General features: G+C 34.7%; 1 protein-coding gene across 1 annotated transcript in view; it reads right to left on the reverse strand.

The window, feature by feature from the left end:
* Cln3 (CLN3 lysosomal/endosomal transmembrane protein, battenin) overlaps positions 1-24,787 on the reverse strand; it is a 36,916-nt gene extending 12,129 nt beyond the window's left edge. The window contains exons 1-11 of the mRNA XM_089232756.1: positions 24,579-24,787; positions 23,597-23,648; positions 19,721-19,793; positions 19,492-19,557; positions 15,573-15,646; positions 13,886-13,971; positions 13,705-13,777; positions 13,423-13,454; positions 11,224-11,332; positions 3,298-3,454; positions 2,751-2,819 (exon numbers count right to left, since the gene is read on the reverse strand). Coding sequence (XP_089088882.1) covers positions 2,751-2,819; positions 3,298-3,454; positions 11,224-11,332; positions 13,423-13,454; positions 13,705-13,777; positions 13,886-13,971; positions 15,573-15,646; positions 19,492-19,557; positions 19,721-19,793; positions 23,597-23,648; positions 24,579-24,618 — 831 coding nt within the window. The 5' untranslated portion in view covers positions 24,619-24,787. The remainder of the gene's footprint in view (positions 1-2,750; positions 2,820-3,297; positions 3,455-11,223; positions 11,333-13,422; positions 13,455-13,704; positions 13,778-13,885; positions 13,972-15,572; positions 15,647-19,491; positions 19,558-19,720; positions 19,794-23,596; positions 23,649-24,578) is intronic.
* Between the last annotated feature and the right edge of the window lie 24 nt (positions 24,788-24,811).

Here is a 24,811-nt window from a genome sequence, read left to right on the forward strand (position 1 = left end):
AATTTAACTCATTAAGAATCCGATAAAATTTAAGATGAAATGATGACAAAAAAGCACCCACAAGCACACCCATGTGACTGAGAAGAGTAAAAAAAAAGTAATGGGGGTAGCCACAAAAATATGCTGACAATTGTAGTTCTAACCCCTACTGCTTTGGTGCACAAGTTTGTGGTACGTTTCTCCATAGAAGTGAGAATGCTTTATCATTCAACCAGCTTTGGGTCTGACAGTGCCCACCCAGAGACAGAAACAACCCCCTTTGATTCCCCTGCTACAACTCGTTTGACAACAATCACCTGTACACATTCCAATCGCTCTATAGCCCCTTACCCCTGATTCCCCTGCAATCATTTCTTATCACTCCCACATGAGCTGCAATCTTTTTTTATCTCACATTCTTGACCATGGGGGTGTCATTTTCCAAGATAAAAATGGAGGGGATACAGGGGTTTTCCGTATACCCACACACTGATATATATACATTCGAGAGGGATTTGAGGTCAGGGTTGCATCAGAGAACATTTCTGTAGAAAATAAAAGTTACATATATATAATATAACTGTTTATCTTGTTACTATACTACCAATACAATATACTACCAGTATTCTAAAGAGGAAAAATTATCTTTATAGACAGGTGTATCTAAAAAGTGATTATAATTGTAGGCAGGTTCAAAACACATTGAATAAATATGAATTTCGCCTGGACTAAAGAAAATATCATTAGAGGCAAGTTTATCATTATAGACAGTATCATTATGCATAGGTTTCACTGTAAAGGAATCTGGGTGCTGCAATATGCATGGATACAATTAAATCCATCGCCATTAATTTTGCTGCTTCACTGAAAGGGGTGGAAATTATAAATATGTATTTATAATGAAAAATTTACTAAGCAATGAACATAATCGGTCGAGATACAGAAGTTGAAAATGATTTGAAAGATTTACACACAGGCCTGATTGAAAAGAAACTTATAAAGAGGGCAGTGGGGTGAAAGCGGTGTTGGCCAATGGCTACAGAAAAGTGGCACCTAAACTGAATCTTGCAGCACACTATGGTGCCCTAAATTGGCCATGGGTGCCACAAGATATTTTGGGGGCAAAATTATATAAAAATTAGTGATAGGGATGTGAATTACTAGGTATTTAGAACTAATAAACAATGAAAATGGCCAATAAAACATTTATAACTCTTACATAAATTTCAATGCACAATGGATGCGGTCTGTGACAAAAAGAAATAGTTGGAAATTGACCATGTGATCTCACTGACCTGAATCTTTGTCAGGACTAGCCTGAGACTTTTCCACAGGTTGCTCAATGGATAGAATGATAGTAGTCAGATAGATGCTAAGGTATAAATAAAGGTGAGTTCTTGTTTGTTTTCGCTTTTGTGTACTACTCAGTCATTTACTGTGATTAATTGTTTGGCAGTCATTCTTAGGGTATTATTGGTTGAGAGCTGCTACAATAGTGCAATTGACTACTATTACTAAACCAAACGTGTACCTCATCCATATTCCTCTGTGGAACTTCTGACGAATTGGTACATGTTGAAATGTGTGTGTACATGTAGTGAACCTTCCATGAAGTTTGTTTCTGTGTAATGTTTGTTATGTGTAGTGCTGCCATCTGCTATACATTTTTCTAACTATGTGTGAAGTGTAATGATTGAATAATATACCGTTGTAGGCCTGTTGTTCTCCTGTGGCAAGACTTTTTAACAGGAAGATTGGCTCAAATTTCTACCTTGAAGTTGGGAACCCAAGAAAACCAACTTCAGTTGACCACCACTGTGGTGATGGTGAGTGCAATTGACTGGATAGGTAATTTCAAAGGTTATCCTTTAAAATGTATCAAAGCCATGGTCTTGGAATTGCTGGCATAGATTTATTGTCACTTACCAATTCTTTTTTTAAAAGGGTGATTGTAAATTTCCTCTCAATAATCCAACAACACTGGAGTTTTTACTTTTTGTTTAATTTTGGTCGAATTGAAGTTAAAATTATGATCCCTTCAAGGCCAGCTTTTCTTGGAATGAATAAAAAAGCTTCCTAGACATAATGCTAAAACTACTTACATTCCACAGCCACGTTTTACAAATATCAACTGAAAAAAAAATGTTTTTGTGTGCTTATTTGAATCACAACAAGCTATCTTTTTCTCAAGGTGTCATTTCAAATTTGTCATATTGGAGCATTCCGAAGCAATTTTGGCAGTGTCAAAAATTAGAAACTTGAAACAGGTTAGAAAAATAAATGGAAATCATCAATATAAACAGAAAAATCTATTTCCGAGAATTGATGATTTTGAGTCTTCCTTTATGAAGCGTGTAGGGAAAGCTCAGCTCATAATTAGAAAATGAAATTATAAACAAAAGATAAAGTGAGATGGGCCATGTTGAAAACAAGACCACAAGTTTGGATACGAGTATGTCTTTTTTTACTGTATTGTGCACATGTACTGTATAACATTTGGCAGTTTTTTCACAAATAAGAACATGCTTATTAACATGCATAGACATTCAAATATATAGAAGTCATTTGAAAGTAAATATATCCTGTTAACAAAATGGGACTGCTTAAATTATTATTCATGAACAGAAGAAGAAATTAGAGGTTTCTTCTCGGCTGTCTGTTATAACAATGCCCATAATTAACTAAATGTAAAATTCAATTTTTTGTCTTATATTGAATAGATTTTTCTTCTATTTCAGAAGAAAATAATTAAAAATATAACAAGAACTTACCAAACCTTGATTGATAAAATATTCAGCAAAATAAACCAAACCTAATGGGATCATGTACTTCAACAGTGGCTAAGAATGAAATAAAAAGGGTGAAATAAGAACTTTATATATAACCCAAATCAATGAAGGGGATAACAAACGTTATTAAAAAAATTTGTTTATGAAGAAATCAAAACATCAATCTCTAATACTATTGGAGCATAGTTTAAATGAGGAAGTTGCTTTAATTACATCTACTCATTGTACCAGCATCTTTTTTATCAGAAGAAACAAACTACATCAAAGACAAAGACTTTCTAGGTATCAGTGTTGAGATGAACTTGGGGGGGGGGGGGGAGAAGTTCTTTGTCTCCACCGGGAATTGAACTAAGGTCCTCTTGCAGTCCACGAAATCTCTTGCTGACCTGAATGAATTAATATTCAGAAAGTCTCTTTCTTTGATGTGTTGTAGGCCAGAAAAATACAAAAATTACATATAAGTAATCTGTTTATGGAAGCTAAATGGGGGAAGAGGAACTATATTAGATAATACAAATGTGGTAAATACCTTTATAAGGTTTATTTTCTGCCTCATGGAATAAACTTTTTTCTTTTCAACATATACATTTGACAAATCTACAGAATCTGCTACCATTGATTGCTCATGTACTTTACAATTACACTTTGGCCTAATATAATCTGGAAGTTCAATTAGCAGCCAAAATCTACAGATGAAACAAATGTTACAATAAAATGATAAAATAAGAAGCTTGGTTAATGTTTTGAGATATTATTCAAGTTTTTTTTAACATGACTAACTTTTAGATAAGAATACTGAATCATATGATTTTCATAGATTTTTTTTTGTGTCATTAGATAGCTTTCAGTATTAAGTAAGCATGGAGAAAAGATATTTCACACATGTTTTATAATATGAATAAATTTCAAAGTGGCATATATCTTTTTAAAAATCATAAGAAAAATAAGTGACAATAATAATGAAAATTATGGTGGGAAAAATAAATTAATAACTGCGCAGAAATTTTTTTTTCATAAACTACATAAATGCTAGTTTCTGTGTTCACACACTGCATCAAACTCTCACAATGGCTTTCACAAGTTACCAGAGAAAATATAATGTGGCATAACACAAAGAAAAACTGATGAACATTTATTTCCATTTTGTAGCAACTTAAAGTTAAATTTAATACATAGATAGAAACATAGGCGTATGCAGAATTTTCTCGAGGGGGGGGGGTTTCAGGTATTTTTTTCCTTCTGAGGGGGGGGGGTTTACTTTTTCCCTGCAAAATAACACTATAATCTTGGCTCAAGGGGGGTTAGAACCCCAAACCCCCCTTTTGTGTATGCCAATGGATAGAAATAACATAACATAAGAAACTGTAGTCATATTTAAATGATATGACTCGACGGTGGCAACACGACAGCAGGGAGGACGCACACATGTTGCTATGCTCCAGAAATTTATTCAATTTCCTATTTATTTATTAATCATTTTTTAAAAATATTTAAGTTGTTTGTGTGATAGAAAAGTATTTATTTCTAAGTATGTCGAAGTAAAATTAATCCATAGATATATGTGATCTCTTTGCGATTGACGTCCACCAAGTACTTGATATTTATGTTAATACAGTAAAACCTCGATAAGTCGTCACCTCAAGTTATCGAAAAATTATGACGGGTTAAGCGAAGTGACGACTTAAGCGGAGTTCCATCAGTTTTAATGTGCGATGTTATGAAAATCGTATAAATTGAAAGTAATGACATTTATTAAAGTATGAATCAAAATAACAATATTAATAAAATTTATAGATTGCAAAAGAAAAATAATAGCACTTTTTACCTTTTTTTTTATCTCTCATTACTTATTGTGGTAAAATGTACTGGTACACTTGCATTTATACTAGTAATTTTTAATTTAGACTAACAGAGCAACTGTTAGAATAGGTAGCTTTTCTTAACATAGCTCTATATTGCACATTAATGTTACATGTACATGTGTTTGAATTCTTCATCAGTAGTTCATAATACAACTACAGGGTAATCCCTAACATTTTTGACGTGGGGGGGAGACCCTTTGCAGGGAAAAGTAAACAGAAGACCTTTGAAAGAATGTCTGATTTTTTTCAATAAAGATATTTTGTTTAAATTTGAAGCCCTAAATTAGTAGAGCCCATGCTTTCTATGATTATTTATTATCCGTGCCTGTTGCACTTTGACTTTAACTTGATTAATTGGATTCTTTGATTTACATAATTTTTGATTTCATTGCACTATATGTAATCTTTGACACATCAGTAAATTTTGGTTTTGCCGGAGATGCCCTGCCCACGTTGCTTCTTCTGACAGAGCTTGGGTGTCTCGTGGTTTGTCCAGTTTCTCCACTGGAGCCCAGGCAGAAATGAGATCTAGTTTGAACAGTCCCTAACGTTCCAAAAACCTTAGTCAGCAAATGAACTTCCCCAGCGTAACTTTCGTTACTTAAACTGTTCTGTTTGGGTATATAGCAGGGGTCTGTCCAGACTTTTTGCACAGGGTCCTGTTTTTGTGAAAATGTACCTTATTTTTGTGAAAATGTACCTTATTTTTGTGAAAATGTACCTTATTTTTGTGAAAACGTTCAAAATAGCAGTGAAAGTAATACTAATTAAACAGCAACCTCATTTTCCTATTTTATTTCATTTTTATTATCATTTTCCTAGTTTTTGATGCACTCACAGCTTGTTTGTGTTTCTGGCTATATATATGCTTGTTGACACATCGTGTTGGGTGATCATCAAATTGCACCCCCTTGGTCAATCCAGGGTCCCTTATCAAAAAATGTAGAACATATTTTGCAAAGAAAGCCAGATGCAGAAATGCTGTAACATAGCCAACTGTGAAGCTTCTCAAAACGTGCGATGTTCAACAAATTCGGTACTTTTAGACCCATTTTTCTAGCTTCTGTAGATGAAATTTTCTTAAAATCCGGCTCTACCGACGAATTCGTAGCATCTTTCAGCGCTTCCGATAAATCAGCAATGTCTTCCACCGCTTTCGACGAATCGGTAATGTCTTTCGAAGAAACGGAATTGTCTTCCGCCGCTTCCGACGAATCGGCAATGTCTTTCGAAGAATCCGAAATGTCTTTCAGCGCTTCTGATAAATCGGTAATGTCTTTAGGCGCCTCCGATAAATCGGTAATGTATCGCGCCGTTTCCAGGGTTTCGACAGCGTGGTTCGAAACCGATGAAGGAAGCAATGTTTCAGTAATTTTTTCCGGGTTAGCACAATTGGAATTATCTGTATCTGACGTCTTTTTGGTGACGTTTTCAGATCCTCGTTTAAAAAACGATGTTATGGAGCTGCATCCCCTAACGTCAGTTGGCCGTATTTTTTTAATGTAGTAATCACTATTCCTTGAATTTCCACCTGTTGGTGGTCGACCACGCTTCATATTAAATTTTCAAAAATGAAAGCGCAATACAGGAAAAAAAACGTGCACAAAAAATCCAATTCTACAATTGTTGATGATTGTTGTTGTGATTCAAAGAACATTTGAGGAGAAGTGCGGGGCTAAAGCGTTTGTATAATGGCATAGGTTGCGCGATAAAATATCGGACGCGGTCAATCCGTGGTCAACCAGCGGGATGTCCTAACCAGAAGACTAGAAACAAGGAAAGCCCTCTCAAGGTCACGCTCTTTCTCCGATCGCCTTTTCAAGGTCATGTTTTCCGGTATCCAACCAACAACTTCTATAGATAAGATTACTCATCTATGGGGGAGGGGGTGGTGTTGTTGGGCCAACAATACATGCTTAAAAAAAAAGATCAATGGCTTTCTATTACAACTAGGGTCATAACTGATAAGAATTTTGTCGCACAGCAGTCGCAAAAGTTCGTTTTTTACGACGTAATTTTCATGAAGGGTTCGTTTTCTGGAATTTTGTGATGGATCCGTTTATTATCCTCCAAATTTTGTGAAACATCCTTTTTTTTAGCCCCGGAATTTTGTGAAGGGTCCGTTTTTTAGCCCCGGAATTTTGTGAAGGGTCCGTTTTTTAGCCCCAGAATTTTGTGAAGGGTCCGTTTTCCGGACCCAAATTCCGGCTGGACAGACCCCTGTATAGGATTTTATGGTGACTTTTAAGCACATGGCAATGCTGTTAACAAGCTCTTTTTTTAATGGGAGCCATAAAAATAGTCTGTTCCTCTTTCTCAAACATTTTCATAGTGACGACTTAACCGAAATTAGCGACGAGTAAACGAGGGTTTAATAACATTGTGGCTAGAAAGGTCTGAAGAAAAATGACGACTTAACCGGAGTGACGACTTATCAGGCTGACAACTTAACGAGGTTTTACTGTATATCTGTTTTGATCAATCATAACAATGGTGGATACATGTTTAATTTGTGAAGGCAAAGTACTGGAAGGGAAGGAGGTATTTTCATGTTCTAGTTGTGAATCACTTATCTGTCAGAAATGTGTTGGAACCACAGACTCAAATTTAAAAAAAATGTTTGCTGAAATGAAACAGAAATGGCAGTGTACTGACTGCATAATATCAGCAAAGATCGAAAAACGGGGAAAATTGGGGCTTGAAAAAATACATGATATTATTCGTGAAGAATATCGAATTATGACTAAACAGATGGAAAAAAAATTATCTGAAGAATGCAGTGTGTTGAAATCCAAAATGATGGAATTGAGAAAATCAACCGAGCTCAATGATGAAACACTCAAGGACATGAAAGCTGAACTATCGGAGGTAAAGAAAGAATTACAGGCAATTTTTTGAAGAGATCTAATGAAAAGTTGTGAAGTGAAAATAATGTTTTGAAAGAAAAAATCAAGAACATTTACGATGAACTGGATAAAATAGAGTTATGATCGAAATCAAGCAACGTAGAGATACAAGGAATGCCGGAGGAAAAGGGGGAAGGATGTGATGAAAATAATGACTGAAATCGGTAAAACTTTACACATGTATAAACCGAAGGATATAATGAAGCTATACAGGGTAAATTTGGTAAACAAAAATAAGATTAGGAAAATTATTGTCCGATTTAGAGACTCCGCGGTGCGAGATGAATGGACAGAAGTTAGCCGAAGCAAGAAAGGATGACTAAATACAAGTGAAATCGATGAACATTATGGTGATTCAAAGCTATTCATAAATGAACATCTTACTAAGACTCTCTTATCTTACTCAAAGACCTTTTTTATCACATTCAGAAGTTCAAGAAGGATAACGATTTTGACTTTGCGTGGGTGAGAGACGGCAAGGTCTTACCAAGGAAAAGGCAGGGTGAAAAACTTTATCATAAGCGTAACATGAATGACTTGGATAAAATTAATCAACAGCACAATTCCCAGGAATAAATAATGTAATTATCAATTCACCTTGCCTTGAAACATTCGATGATTTAGTGAGTTTTTCAAACAGTCCTGAAACTTTCAATATACTGCACGTAAATATTAGAAGCGCCCGTGAAAATTTTAACAATTTATTATTGCATTTAGAAAGGTTAGTAGTTCCATTTGATGTTGTATTACTGTCTGAAATTTGGATCAAAGATCATGAAACTGATCTGTACAATATTTCTGGTTATAATAGCTTTTTTGAATGTCAAAATAGAAATAGATCAGAGGCGTTATTGCATACGTAAATAACAAATATTCATTTTTAAGTACTGCCTTGAATATGAATACAGCTGAAGGCTTATATTTGTATAGTGAAATGTTAGATCTATGCATACTTTTAATTTACAGATCCCATGATTTTTCTCGAATGGATTATATCAATGAGTTCAGATAAATTATCAGCAATTTAAGGTATAAAAATATTATCTATATTGGAAACATTAATATGTATATATTGAAGTCGGACACTGACAGTGATGAGTACATGAGTCTCATGTCTGAATTTGGTTTTTTGTCATACATAAATACACCAACAAGAAAGTTAGCGTGTTTAGATCACATTTTCATTCGAAACGCAAAGCTAAATTATCGATATGAAACAGCAGTATCAAAATTACAGATGACGGATCATTTACCGGTTATTAAATGTAATCTTGGAATTGATACACAAGTTTTAAATAACAATCAAAATAATAGTAATCGGGTTTGTCAAAATGTGGATTATGAAAAGTTTGAAATATGTGTAAAAAATTATGAATTTGATGAAAACATTTTCAATGAGACTGATGCAAATGTATTATATGACAAATTTCTTGAAATTGTGTTCAGGCATTGTAATTTCTGGACAAAACAGTCTAAATGCAAAACAGGAAATAATTTGAAAAGTGAATGGATTACATATGAATTGAAATGCATGGTCGATACTAAAGAAAGACTTCATAAAGTTTTTAAACGAAATCCTTCAGATTGTGATAAGGAAAATAATTACAGAAGCTATAACAAATAGTTAAAAAAGAAACTAAAAGTTGCAAAGGATGCTTTTTACCATTATAAATTTATAAAATGTGGTAACAACATCAAGAAACAATGGAAAGTTACTAATGATATCATAAATCAAAAAATAAATAAAATAGTACTTCCAGTAAATACTGATTCTAAAACATTAGTGAATGAAATGAATGAATTTTTCATTAATTCTACAATAACTGAAGATTCTAAATTAATAGATGAAATATAGCTTTTAGTACCAAACCAGTATAATTCTAGTCGTTACTGAGATAGAGGAAAGGAATGTAAAGAATTTATAATAAACAAACTTGAAAATAATAAAGCGGCTGGTTATGATGAAATCACGCCAAAAATGCTAAAAATTGTCAGTAAATACCATTCAAAGTTTATAACCCACATTATAAACTCTTCAATTCTCAGTGGAGTTTTTATTGATAAATTAAAATGTGCTCTTGTCATACCCATTCATAAATCAGGTAATGTCAATGATTTGAAAAACTATCGTCCAATCTCTATTTTGCCTGTTTTTTTGAAAATTTTGGAAAAAATAATGAAACACAAAATTATAAATTTTCTACATCAATTAAATTTTTTTTCGAAAAATCAGTTCGTTTTTCTTGAAAATAAGAATACTGAGATGGCAATTTTGAAATTTTCAGAAAAAGTATATGAAAGTATTAATGACAGAAATAGAACCATTGTTATGTTTTTAGACTTAAAAAAAGCCTTTGATAGTGTCAATCATCCAATTCTTATGCATAAGTTATATTGTTCAGGTCTAAGATGCAATGCTTATCACTGGTTTAAAACTTATCTGTCAGATAGAATGCAGAAGTTAAAATAAATGACACAATAGGTACATACAGGATTATTAAAAATGGCATCCCACAGGGATCTGTTCATGGACCAATTTTATTTCTAATCTTTGTTAATGATATCAATAATCTGGATCTACATGGTGATTTGATTAGCTATGCCGATGACACAGCTATCGTTTTGTCAGAACAAACGTATACCATGCTGAAATCTGATACTGAAGATTATTGAACAAAAATTAACACTTGGTTGAGGCATAATAAGTTAACCTTGAATCTCAACAAAACTAAATATATAAATTTTCAATTATATAATAGAAATATTGAAACACTTATAATTCGATACCATGAGTTGGGATGTTCTGATGACCAATGTTTTTGTCCATTTGTCTCAGAAACTGAAGAGTTTAAATATTTAGGAGTCACTATAAACAAAAATTTGAAATGGAACTCTCATGGAACTGTACTAAGTAACAAAATAAAATACATGAATGTTCGTTTATATTGCTTAAAAAATATTATATCTCCTCAATTTATTCATACATTTTATTTTGCTTGATTTTACTCACTTATTCAGTATGCTATATGTGTTTGGGGAGGTGATTATGAGCCCAATTTAAATGTTTTAATAAGTGCTCTGAAAAAAACTATAAATATTATTTCCTCTCGTGACCCTACACAATCTGTCTATAATTATAAATCAGACTATAGATTTAATATTGAAAAACTATATATACCGAAGTATAATGTTTATTTATAAAAATCCTACTTGGTTTGAAATCAAGCAATGCCCATGACAAACACGTCTCCATCGAGGTTTTCAATATAATATTATACAACCTAAAAAAAACATTAACCCAAAAGCTATTCATATATTTGGCTCCATTATATTTTAATAACCTGCCAAATGAAATAAAATATGAAAATGGATTAAGAGCTTTCAAAAAACTAATTATAAATTATATTAATATTTTACTACAATAGGAAAGTATTTCTCTGCCCCCAGTATACAGTGTTGTCACACCAAGGCCTCTGCAATATTTGTATACTTGTATTTTGTTTAGTACTTGTTAGTACATGAAAGTGTTTGCCAGCACAGAAAAATTTGTTTGTATACTCTGGACGGATTAAGCGATCCCTTGAGTAGAATAATGTATTTTTTTCTTTCTGTCTTAATAAACTATTTATTTATTTATATGAGTATTATAAAGCACAATAACAATGCTTCAGCCAGAAAAGCCCTTACGTTCCAGCCATTATTAATGGAAAGATCAACATTAATTGCAATGCTGAACTAAGAGGTAACCATGCAGCAAGGGCAGCATAGGACAAAGCACCAACTACACCAGCACCACCTAGAAAAAAAAAGAAGAGCAAATGATTATTTATAAATAGGAGTAACTACAGTATTTGTAAATTGGAGGTTTGTAAAATTCAGTTGCAAATAAATATTGGAAACAAAATTGACTCTGTAGAATGGTGGTTCTTCTATGAGGTTTTTACTTACATTAACAACCAGGCAACCATGTTTTGATTTTGTAGAAGGAACATTGCTGTGCTATCACTCATGGCTGAAAACAGGGCCGGATTAGCTATTAAGCAAAATAAGTACGTGCTTAGGGCATCAGGAGGAAAGGGGCACCACGTAAAATGATGAGTGTATATATTTTTTAATACACATTTTTCCCCCAGCATCAATCAACCGGTAGAAAAACCCAAAATTTTAAGAGTACTTAATTGTAAAGTTGAAAATCTTTATCAAAAGGTTGGCTAGGGCCCCATAATCAAGGGAGGGTGTGGGGTGTGGTGCTCCGAGCACTGGGCTTACTCTATTTCTGTTAAAAATTATGGGGAAGGGGTGCTAAAATAGATATAGACCCCCAAGTGACTAAGTAAATCGTTGTTTCTAGTTGCATTATTAAGGATGACACAAAAGCAGAGAAACTAATTTAATTGTGAACAAGAACTTACGTTAATGCTCAGTTTTTTTTGGATTGAGATTTCACTCAATTTCCATAAACTAAGCCCAGAGCCATCTCAGAAGCATTATAGGCCCCCACCGGGAAAAACAAATTTTTGTGAGACCCACCCTCTACCAATTTGCACACTTACTCTCCCTCTCTCTCCAAAATTTCAACCAGATCAAATTGTCATAAGGCTTCTATGGCACTTACTGACCCGTAGCATCATAGGCCAAGGGAAAAATTATTTTTCTGAACCCCCCTAAAAAAAATACCTGCTTATCATTTCACATACGAAAAATGACAATCGAACTGATAATGACTACTCAAAAATTTTAAACATTGTCAAATTTTAAATAATTGTCATGAGGACCAAGGCCATGCAGTAAAGGGGGTGGGGGTAACAAAATCATGACTGCTTTGGGCCTTCATATGGGTTAATCCGGCCATGGCTGAAAGTATTATAAAAACTTATTTACAGATATAATACATACAAACAAGAAAATACCTCGATATTTGCATGATGATTGTGATTTATATGGAACATCAATCAGTAGATGCAGTAGTTAATATTTATTCTGGAGCTGTACAGATGGAACTCTGTCTTTTTTATATTGACTCTCTTCATAAATTGGCCCTTATATTCAATGAGGAACCTGCACTTCCCATTAATCCAGGATGGGTTCTTGTGTTTGTCAGTAATAAATTTAAGCGGTCTCATTTTGTTATTGATCATTTTTGTCGCACCACGATCATTTTCTGCACACGAGGGCTAATTAGACTGGGACCTATAATTTATTTTCGGTTCTTAACGGCAGGCTTGTTTTTATACTCATCGAGAGGTTGGTGCGCTAACCCCTCGATGGGGACTCCCTGCGGTACCAATTTTTTCTGCGGTCACACCACCGTTTCTGTTGTACCCCTGTGTTTTTGTTATTGAATGGTATAGGCATGTAATATTCTTTCAGCATGTTAGATTGTTGGGCTTATTTGATACCATCAACTGAGTTGTGTAGCCAGAGGCAGATTTATAGTGTTGCTGCCTGTGGATATACATATTTTGCTGTCCTTCTCCTATTCCTAAAATTTGTCACCTATATAATCTTTCTACTCTGAATGTAAGGCATGACCCTGTAATATACTTGTGTGTGTGTGTAGCTGTTTACATTGACGTATGTGAAATCATCTGAAATTAATGTGTGAATATATATGTGGCATAATATGCGCTATAAATTTATGAATGCAAACAGTTAGATAATTACAGTTCCACAATAATTCTGACAAAGGTTTCTAATTTCACTTCCAGGAGGTGAAATAACAGAAAATTATCTCCATGGCAATAGACCAGGGTTGTAGACAGCTAGTACGCTATAGAGCCTATATACCCATTCAAAATAATAATAAAAAATTAATAATGATTAATTTGCAAAAAAAAAAAATCTTGAAAGAAATTCTTCATATGGAACACATAAAAATATTCTTACCGGTTCCAGATGACCATGCTGAAACAACATCCCTAAAAGACACAACACAGAACTAAGAAATTAGGTCAAACCATAATAAAATGATGAATGAAATAAGCAAAAATAAGCAATGTAGAAAGTGTACAAATATACAAAAATTACACAAATATATATATATCTGTTTGCTGGAGGTAAAGGGCACCATGTCACAAAAGAGAAATTTTATGCAATGGCCGTTTAAAGATTGTAATATACACAAATTTATTTATTTCATTAAAATGCTTTCTCATGAAAAGAACTTACTTGTGAAAATGAGAAGATAATGATAAGAATGTTACTTCTCCAAGTCCACTGGATAAAGCTGCACATATAACACCTAAAAAACATGAAAACATAAAAACATTTTGTATTTGCCAAGACAAAGGTAAAAATATTTGAATTGGAAGGAAAAAAAAGGAGGAATAATTTTTTACTTGGCACTGACCAAGAAATGTCATCCAATGGGTAACTGAGAGAGAAGTAATAATGAAACTGGATGCAGACAATGTTATGGCAATGAAGACACGGTAACTGAAAAAGAGAAAAATGCTTAAGGAATTTTAAATGATAGGCCTAATGCACATCACACACTCATATAAGCTATGTGTAAAGGTAAGAATTATTACAAAAGATCTCAAATAAAAATAATGGTACAAATGTTTTAGGGACAAAAAAGAATATACTTTTGGTGGACTTCTTTAGAAATAAGAATAGTTGTCATATTCAAGTCCATACTACTATTAAATTGTATACACACCTCATAAAAATTTCTTTACAGAATTTCTAGTAAATTGATGCATGCTAGAAATAGTGTATATGTGTGGCCATAACACATTTATGATGTTAAATTGAACAACTAAGATATTTGTTCAAGATAGAATCCTGATGCATAAAAGTTTTCCTGCACCAGCGTGTGATTGGCTCTTCAGAGATAACACCATATCATGGGCTGGGGAGAGATGGGCAGCGAATGTGTTAATAAATAATCAAACCAAGGCATGCCATTTGAAATGTGTTTTTAATTGTTAGGAACAAATAAACTTAAATTCAGATCCAAATATCTTGCACTGAAAGTTGATATGCTTGCAAGGTTGCTAATTATTGTATTTACTTATCATTACATCACAAAACACATCGGCCTATACAAGATATTATGCACTTCGTGTGTATAAGGGAAAAAGTTACGATACATTCAGGACTGAATATTCACCACTTTTCTGACAGTTCAGTTTCAACCACAAGCTGAACTATCTTTTGTTTGAATTAAGAACTCCACGATTAACCTCACCTGCTGAAAATTGCATTAATACGTGAAAATTAAAAAACAAAAAGGATTGTATAGGATTTTGGCTTTTAATGGTACAAGGACCTTTAAAGTCAAACTGAGCAAAACAAGTCATTGGATAAAATTATTTTTCTTTTTTCTTTCAAACCGAGCACAACTCAGGTATATCACCATCTATGGGCGATTTACTACCTAGTGAATTGTGCCAGAAGTGTAACTGTGTGTGTACCTAACAGTCTGAATACGTATGTAGTGTAGTGTTTGATTTTTCAGTGCTGCCATCTATATTTCAGAAGTGAAGTGAGTGATGTGTTATGATTGAATTTGTGCTGTTTGTAGGTCTGTTGTTCTCTGTGGCGAGACTTTTTAAAGGGGAGATCGGTTCGCATTCGCGCCTTGAAGTTGGGTACCACAGAAAACCAACTTCAGCTAACTGTGGTGACGGTGGGGTTCAAACCAGGGACCTCGCGACGCGAGTCCATCACAATGACCACTTGACCACCACAGGGGCCGGATAAAATTATTATGTTATATAATAATAATAAAAAAACTGACTACAATGACAAAATGTAGTATATTACAATTTCAAAAACAAAACAAAAAATTAGTGGACTTGGCTTTTCTTGTATGCTATGTAAAAACAATTATGCAAAATGGAAAAACTATAATTTATGACAAAAACCAATGGTTTCTGATTAATTTAAAAATGAAAAACTATTACTCTGGGTATGCAACAAACTGTTTCTTAAAGATACTCATTTACATATCTATTATGAAATTTTTAGTTTTGTACAAGTCTATATTGGCAAATAAGCTTTCACATAAATTTAATACACGGGTAACTTACTTAAATCCAATTGAAATGAAAGGGGCAATAATTTTTATACTGAGAGAAGGCAAAATATCAGCTAGGAGTATTGCCTAATAGAAATAAAGAAAAATCAAATTGTCAAAATTGCAGGGGGTGTAGAATAAGCATATTAATTAAAAAACAAATAAAGTCAGCGCTTAATTTTATAAACCACATTTACTAGCCCTCTCATCCCAAACAGGGCTGGTCTTAGACCTAGTTGCGCCCGGTGCAAAAACAGTAGTCAGCGCCCCCTAGATGCGGATACAGAGTGATGTGTCGGAGGAGGCAATTTTGCTCATAAAATATGGGACAGATTCATTTTACCATATTATCAGACTCTGTGTGTGATGATCATCCCCATCGCCCCCCCCCTCTTGGTTTTATATTAAGGGACGAAGAAGTCTGAAAAGCTTTCTTCCTAAAATGGGGTTACCACCATTTAACTTGTAAACAAGCATAAAAACCCAACTTGTTTGACTTAATTCAGAGATTTAAAAACATTAAAAAAACGTCACACATTTATGCAGGGTTCTCATCACCAAGGATCTATCTTCTTCATACTTATTTTAACTGAATTTTATGGTAAATAAGTATAGTTTCACGTAAGGGTTAAACTGACAATAAAAGTGGTTAAATGAAAGTGATATTTTCGTATGATTACTTTCATATTTATGAAACTCATGAACTTCATTTAAAATTATCCCTTTCAGACCCAGTACTAAGAAACGGAAGGAGCAGGCAAACACCAGCCAAAGCACTGGGCTCTGCAACTTGGGCAGGCCCGTAACTATTCCGAAGCAACTGTGACCCAAGCGGAATGGGAGGGGGGGCGACACTTGTAACTCCTTTTTCTGAGCATAACCATTTCAAGAAAAGTCTGACCCCGAGAAAGCACGCTACGGACCTGAGGAAGGAACAGGGCCATCTTAAGAGCATCATGGGCCCCCTGGCCAAGTGGTTTTTTGGAGGCCCCGCCTAGTAAATTCCAGAAAATTTTAACTAGATCTCATTTTCGTGAGGCCCCTCTACTTTTGAGGATCCCGCGCCGCGCCCGGGTGACCCCATGCGTTAAAATGGCACTGAGAAGGGGTTATTTTTATCTCTAGATTTTTTTAACCTCAGGGACTTCGGCTTTAATATCAACGATAACACGCAATTCTTGAAGTTTGGGCTGAACATCCCTGAGGTTAAAAAAATATCTAAAGTAAAAAGTAGCAACCCGCACGTTTGTGCATACAGGGTCTAAAAGGATTATGTATAATTGCAGGTAAAAGTGATAAATCTTGAGAAATTTATCGAACTTACCGAGACGATTGGTGATTATGCATTACTGATATACTTTACCAATTTAACGCATTTACCGTAACATTTCTTATATTTCATCAGCTTCAAAAAACCTCATTTCAAATATACATAAATACATATCCGAAATTTCTCTTATTCGAAATGGATTTGCCGCTGCCCCCCGTCTTTATTTCAGATATGTGAGATACTACTTTATTTCTATATTTCCATGGAAGTCCCAATTAACCTACCCTATTCTGCTGCTTATACCCTGCGGATTATACGTTAAAAAAAAATTACGTTGAAATAAAACCAAAACGTTGGAAATGAATTTCTTAGTGTGGATCAAAACTGCATGCAGAGTTTTAACTTTGAAGCGGCTTTAGAGTGTGGATAAACCACTGCACATCTTATTTACAACTTTTTTTTCTCTCAGAAAAAAAAAGTTAAAAATTTATTTACAAAAACATATTTTTTAAATATTTATAGATGGGTAGATGCCAGTACCAAAATTGACATTTTCTGTACAAAACCGTGTTAAACAACCCTCTCCTCTTCCTTGAGAGCGATTTTATATTGATAAATGAAATTTTCTCATGTGGGTTATATACCACTGCATGGTGCCTTTTTTCCTCACACTAGCAAAGTTTGTATCTGTGGATTATAAGCAGCAAAATTCGATAGGTTTTGTTTAATTCTTATTCAAGATTAACGTCGAAGACTGGGGAAAACAAAGAAATGACTTACCTTCAAAACGACTTTCTTTAAGATGATTAAAAGTCTTACAACTTATAGAAAACTAATATAACAAAAATCAGAATCAAAAATTTTACTAAGATCACCAGGTTTTCATTACGATCGAATTTATATTGAGCTTTCTGGCCCTTGAAAGTCAGTTGGCATATCTTGTCGACCAATCTCGACATTGATTTGTGATTATGAGCCTTCCTGCATCCTTGATTGGTTGACCAACCACTCCAAAGCAGGGCTGCCACCAAAATATCCCCTTGAAAATGCTATCCCCATCCCGACTCAAGATTTTGAAGTGTCAACAGTCTCTCACGATACGTATATACACTATTGTTTTTTTAGATTTGAACAGCAATCAATGGTCCAACCCCGCATGAAAAGTCATAAAAAACGGGAAAATAATCGTGTTACATTCCTATCTTCTGACTCGACAGACATAGCTGTGTCCAGCTTCCTATAGTATTGGTTCTAAATCGATGATTATCAACCTCCTCCACTTTTGAAAGAAAGAAAACTCTTACTGTCGACTTCTCCACTTATGCAGAGCGAACTGTTCTGAAAAAGGAGTTCGATCTATGGTTCTATTATTTCGAATTTGCTCAGCTAATCATAACTTCCAACTGTTCTTTCTACATCTCCTTTTAATGACAACAAAAGACCACTCAATCTGCTTCTGGAAAATCTTGCATTTCTCTCTTTCAGATTTTATCTTCCCATTTCCTAAAACATGGTCATAAAAATTACTTTAGCTCCTGAACTTCTTTTTTTCTTGTTTCGCGGTGCCAATCCAAATGTTTTCAAATATGTTTTGTATCCAATATCTTTCCAATCTCGTGTGCCTCAAAATCCCACTGTGCCTCAAATCATAATATATAAGCTTACCTTACAGTTACAGGCAGCTAGATTGATTAAGTTCACACAATGATTCGTATTCCCAAATAATATATAACATAGTGGAAAAATTACATGTTTAAATAAACTGGCACACTAATTAATAAATCCATTTGGTGAGACGTATCATTGCTCTTCCACCTAGTACCTTACCAAGGTGTAAAACAATGCCATGAAGCATATTTTAGGGACAACGATCCCAATGGAATAAAGCAATATATATTTTGAACCTCACTTTTTTTAGTTTAAAAAACAGAATTGGGGGGGTGGGGGGAAGTCCGTGATTGTGGAATATGGTTTACAAAACTGTTTAAAAAAATCAAATTGAACGTCCAACATACGTTCCCCCATTAGCTTCTTGAAAGCAAAAAGATGTCCTTTTAAAGTCCCATTGTGGTCACACCTTACCAGAGATACTGTCTAGGAGCCTCATAGAAAGCTTTACCGTTACTCACCGGGTATCTGGAACAAGATCCACGAAACTCCGAAAATATGTTCAGTTGTGTATGTACAGTTTGTTACAATTTTCAAGTCCACACACACACACACATGTTGCACTTAGGAGCGGCTCGAGACAAAATCTCTACCCGAGTGGGACCTATTTTTATGTCCCTGACTTCCCCTAATTAAAAAAACTTTTGTTTCAATCTTTTCGTTTTGATGCGTTCAAACGAACAGCGATATTTTATGCCATAAGATATCATGTCAAATTTTTTTCTGCCCTTTTACCTTGGATTTTGTGCTCCTCCTAGAGCGGGTAGAAATAATTTTCCCATTTTTCTCCCTTCTCATGTTTCTGCGACCGGTGCAATTGCACCGGGCTCACTGCCCTAAGACCGCCCCTGGTCCCAAATAATATGCCATCTCTCAAAATGCTTTTCCCATAACAAACTTTTGATTTTATTAACCAATTTAATTGTTCAAGTTCATAAAAATGAACGTTAGCTGTATTTACCAAGAAATAAGTACCAAAAAGAAAGAGACTTACACCAGTAGAGATATCATTGCACTTGGAAGTACAGTTATTTTCTGTCTCTGTTTGATTAGTCTGAGCCTATAAAATCAATTAATATTATAATTAATGCAGCACATGTAAAATAATGTGACAATCATAGTTTTTATGTTAGAATAAAAAATATTTAAGTGATGTAAATTCATTTCATAAAATGATTTTAATTACTTTGACTACATATTAACAAAAATAATAATACACTCACAGGACTTCGTAGTAAGTCGAATGCTCCACTGAGCATTATCACATATGCATAATTATTACAGAGCCCTAATATCCTGGAAAGAAAAAAACAATAGACAGTGGTGATTATTCCAAATTTTTAGTCAGAAAGTTGAATTTGCAATTGAGTGAATTTCTGAAACTGATTGAAAAATACAAATACAAATAGTACGCCACAACAGGCAAAATACCCAACGAGGTGGCTGAGAAAAAGATGCCCATAACAAATATGAATGTCATATATTTCAAAAATACAGCAACCCAATTAAAAACACAATCACAAAAATTATAAACAATATATACACATGATACAATGCCCATAAAGAATATTATGGTTGTCTTATTCTAAGTATGGATAGCTTCTCGATTTACCCCAACATGTTTATCATATTTCTTTTTAAATGTGTCAATTGTGTTACAATTTACTACCTCCGGGGGTAAGCTATTCCATTTATTAACAACCCTATTAGGGGCGTTCAAGTATTACGTCACCATCGAGGGGGGGGGGGGGGTTTCCGATTTGCTGACTTTTGATGACAAGGGGGGAGGGGGGGGTTTGGATAATGCTTACGTCATCAACCACCCTTTATGAAAATATAAGTTAGGATTCAGAGGGGCAGAGCTGATGACGAAATTTTGCTGACAAGGGGAGGGGGTCAAAAATGGCTAAAAATTTGCTTACGTAATACTTGAACGGCCCCTTACAGAAAAATTCCCTGCGACACCATAACCTTGCATTGTCCCTTACCAATCGATACTGGTGTCCCCTTGTAAAAGCAGTCAATTGGCGGTGTACTAAAAGTTCATGGTCCATCCTATCCATCCCGTTGAAAATTTTTTGAACACTTCGATCATATCTCCCCGATACCTGCGCTCATCCAATGTAAACATATTTAAAAAATGAAGTCTCTCTTCATAACTCAATCCCTGTGTGCCAATAAGGACACGCATAGCTCTTCTCTGTACCCCTTCAACCAAGTCTATGTCCCTCTGTAGGTATGGTCTCCAAAACCTTACAGCATACTCCAGTCCAGGGCGAACTAAGTCTCAAAAAAGCGAAAGAATGACTTTAGGGGAACACGAAGAGACCTTTTTGAAAATCAAACCAAGCATTCTATTTGCTTTTTTGACCGCCGCTGAACAATGTTCAGAAAACCTAAGCCGCTCGTCAGTGAGAATTCCCAAATCGGTTAATCTAGTTGCATCCGGAATAGCGACACCATTCAACTCGTAAGAGAGCCGTGGGTTGTTCGAACCAAAGTGAGCAACCATGCACTTGTCAATGCTAAATGTCATGCTCCATTCATTTGCCCATGCTGCATCCTGTTTAAGTTGCTCTGGAGCAACTCCCTATCGCTTTGATTTCCGATTACCCTCCATTAGCTTCACGTCATCTGCGAATTTGCTAGCAATCCCATCGATACCCTGATCGAGTTTATCGATAAAAAGTGAAAAAGTATGGGGCCAAGGACACTTAATTGAGGAACTCCACTTATGACACCTGTCCAACCAGAGAATTTCCCGTTTACCATTACTCGTTGCGACCTATCTCTTAACCACAATTCCATCCAATTCAGCAAGTTGCCTCCTATCCCAATCTCGTATAAACACTTCAAGTGTTTACCATGTTGGACCCAATCGAATGCCTGATCAAAACAACATCTACATTCTTGCCATTACCCAAAGCCTTCGTCACGTGATCATAGAAGCAAAGGAGGTTAGTTACACATGACTTCCCCTTCCTGAACCTATGCTGATTATCCGCCAATATATTATTCACGTCTATCCACTTCACAAACTGCCTTTTGATGATAATCTCCAAAATTTTCGAGAGGGAGCTCGTCAAACTCACTGGACGATAATTGGACACAGCTTCTCTACTACCCTTCTTAAATATCGGAACAACATTAGCAAGTTTCCAATCCCTTGGGACGATACCCTCAGCAACACTAGTCCTGTATATCTGTGCGACTGGCCCCAACATTCAATACACACCAATATCTAGTGTGCTCAGTGGCGTCGGAGCCGGGGGTGCTGTGGGTGCTTGAGCACCCACGGAAGTTTGTAGAAGGGGTCCGAGCACCCACAGAATTGATTCAAAAATCGAAATTTCCTACATGAATCTCAAGACCGGCACCCACAGGTTCGAAACACTTCCGACGCCCCTGAGTGTGCAATTAGCACACTAGATATTATATGTAACATTTGATAAGCATCAAGGGATGTTAATTGCTCATAAATTTTTTGTATGTGCTGCAAAAAAAAAAAACAAAAAAAATTCCTTGGGTTTTACAAATTGGAAAATAAATATAAGAAACTAGAATATAAAAATAAGAATTATAGTGACGGACTCGCGATGCGAGGATCCGGGTTCGAACCCCACAGTGGTGGTCGGCTGAAGTTGGTTTTCTGTGGTTCCCAACTTCAAGGCGCAAATGCGAGCCGATCTCCCCGTTAAAAAGTCTCGCCACAGAGAGTAACAGTCCTACAACGATAAATCATTCAATCATAGCACTTCACTCATGGTTAGAAAAACTGGTGGCAGATGGCAGCACTACACATAACAAGCATTACACAGAAACAAACTTTACGTCAGGTTGCACTACACGTACAGGCACATTCCCGCATGTACCGATATGTTGGGGGTGTTCCGCGGGGGGGGGGGGGTGTAGCAGTAGTAGGTAGGGCCTCCAAAAAATGGCTCTGGGATCCATGATGTTCTTAAGTCAGCCACCTCGTTGAGCAGTTTGCCTGTTGTGGCGTGGTATTTGTATTTGTATTTAAACCAACATAGTTTTTAAATATTCAATAATTTTCAAATGAATCTTTCTTGATAAAAACACTGGACATTCTGAAAGCAAGATTCATCTTTGTTTTTTAGAGACAAGTTTTATAGCAAATAGAAACATAAAATTTCAGAACACATTGCAATGTTACGGCTGCTTTTTGACTTAGTCGCTATCATCATTGATAGATTTGTAGTAGGCCTATCGTGCAATTCGAAGACACCTTCTGGCTGAAACTCTGTGCCTTGCAACTTAATAGATTCTTTAACAGTCTGTTGAACCTTTGCAATGCGTCCAGACCGACAGTTCAGCAGTGCTGACCATTGACCAGGGATTGATAAATCCTATGTACCAGGTCGCCATGGCGACTAGAAAACCTGTATTGGTACCTAAAATTTTCTGTTTGTCATTGCTAAATTGAAGTCTATGACTGGTTTCCCGATTTCATGACAGTGTGTCTTTAAACACAGGAAAAATATAACATCCCGGAAAAAATTGGAAAAACATTATTTAGGACCGTTTTTCTTGAGATTAAAATCTGTTTTGGCTCCTAAGAAATTTGACTGGTGCCTAAAAATTTTTTTTTGACCTATCAAGTCCTGCCATTGATGTCCCAACTACACTATGTGACATGACGTCGTCACAACAGATGCTCTGTAAACAACTATGAATATGTGTCACACACTTCCCATGTACTCATTCATAGAGCACAATGGCAGAAAAAACTATTTTTTGACTACATTTCCATTACACATCACAGTAAATGGGAAAAGTAATTTGCAGAACATCAAAAAATAAAGGAAAAAAAAAACAATTTGTAGATTGGCAAAAAATAGTTACAGTAAATAGGAGAAATAATTTAAATGTTGGCAAAAAATACAGTAAATGAGAAAAATAATTTGCAGACGGCTAAGGCAATAAAGAAACATAAAGAAACAAATAATGTTCATTAAATCTAAAATTATGTAGCTGCTACATGAATTGGGTGGAATATTTCACCGACTAGCGGTTGAAGAACACTGCTGTATACAAATAATTTTAATTGTTTCAAATCATTGCAAACACAGACTTACCAAAACCCAAGTAAATCTCTCCATTTCCTTTTTTTCCGAGGCCTATGTTCAGCTATGAGCAAAAAAAAAATTAATCAATCAATCAAGACCATTAAAGAAATTTAGATTAATAAAATTTTGCAGCAGGTTAAAATTCATTTAAAAAAATCAATCTTGATAAAAGTACATGAAGATCGCTCAAAAGTATTAAAACTCTACATTTTATGAAGATCTTTATGAGGTTCAAAATATGTTTGTCATTACTTTAACTTACTTTCATGCTTAACATTAGTATTTTCCATTAAGATTATTACAACAGTACAAGGAAGGAATGAAAAATAAAATAAAAATAAGAACTCATTCTCAGTTATTCTTGAACATATACATACATATGATATCATGAGATTTCACCCAATAGAATACAGAGAAAAAGAAATATCTATTTACTTTTAACATTAAACAACGTTATTATTCTTTTACCTACACTATCAGTATTATTTATTGTGTAAAGATACTAAGCTTTATGATGAGCTTTAGCCTTTTTTTTTGCCAGTTTAGTTAGAACACCAACATTTATTCACATCAGTGATGAACGCAGAAAGAGAATTTAAAATATGAAGAGCAATTTAATTTCATAGAGCAATTAAAATAAGTAACATCTTGCCAATGGATTCAGTTCTGAAACACCAAATAAATTTTGTTGAATGTAGCAAAATTTGATATTTATGAAATTAATAAATAAGTTCATTAAATTAAATTTCATTTAATTAATAACACAAACACGTTGAGGGAAAAACATTTAAAAGCCCCCAAAAAATATGCAAACCTATATTTTATTTTTACAGTCTTTTAAATGTATTGAACTTGATTAGCATATTTCCCAATTTATTTCTTTGAAATTCCTATGTAGTTTCAACACAATAATTCTTATTTTGCTGACACCAGCTAATTAGAATAAATATGTATAAGTATTGCTATATCGGAACTAGTCTCAGTTACTTACATACAACAGCTATGATCTCGGTGCTTTCAGTAGAAATCATTGAATTTTATAAGTTATGACCAGATTTTTAAATAAATTAACATTCTCCTCAACTTCATAAGTTTTCAATAGGCAATTTGTGTCCGACTTAGCATAACTCCTCTCGGAACGAAACTTATGATCAAAACACAGCAACAGGTCGTTACGGCTATAACTAATAACTCCTACACAGCTGTTTAGTGCAAAAAATAAAC

Source organism: Pholcus phalangioides, unplaced genomic scaffold, assembly GCF_987345545.1.
Source record: "Pholcus phalangioides strain wild (caught in Gottingen) unplaced genomic scaffold, Ppha-v1.0 ptg000007l_1, whole genome shotgun sequence".
NCBI classification, from domain to species: Eukaryota; Metazoa; Arthropoda; class Arachnida; order Araneae; family Pholcidae; genus Pholcus; species Pholcus phalangioides.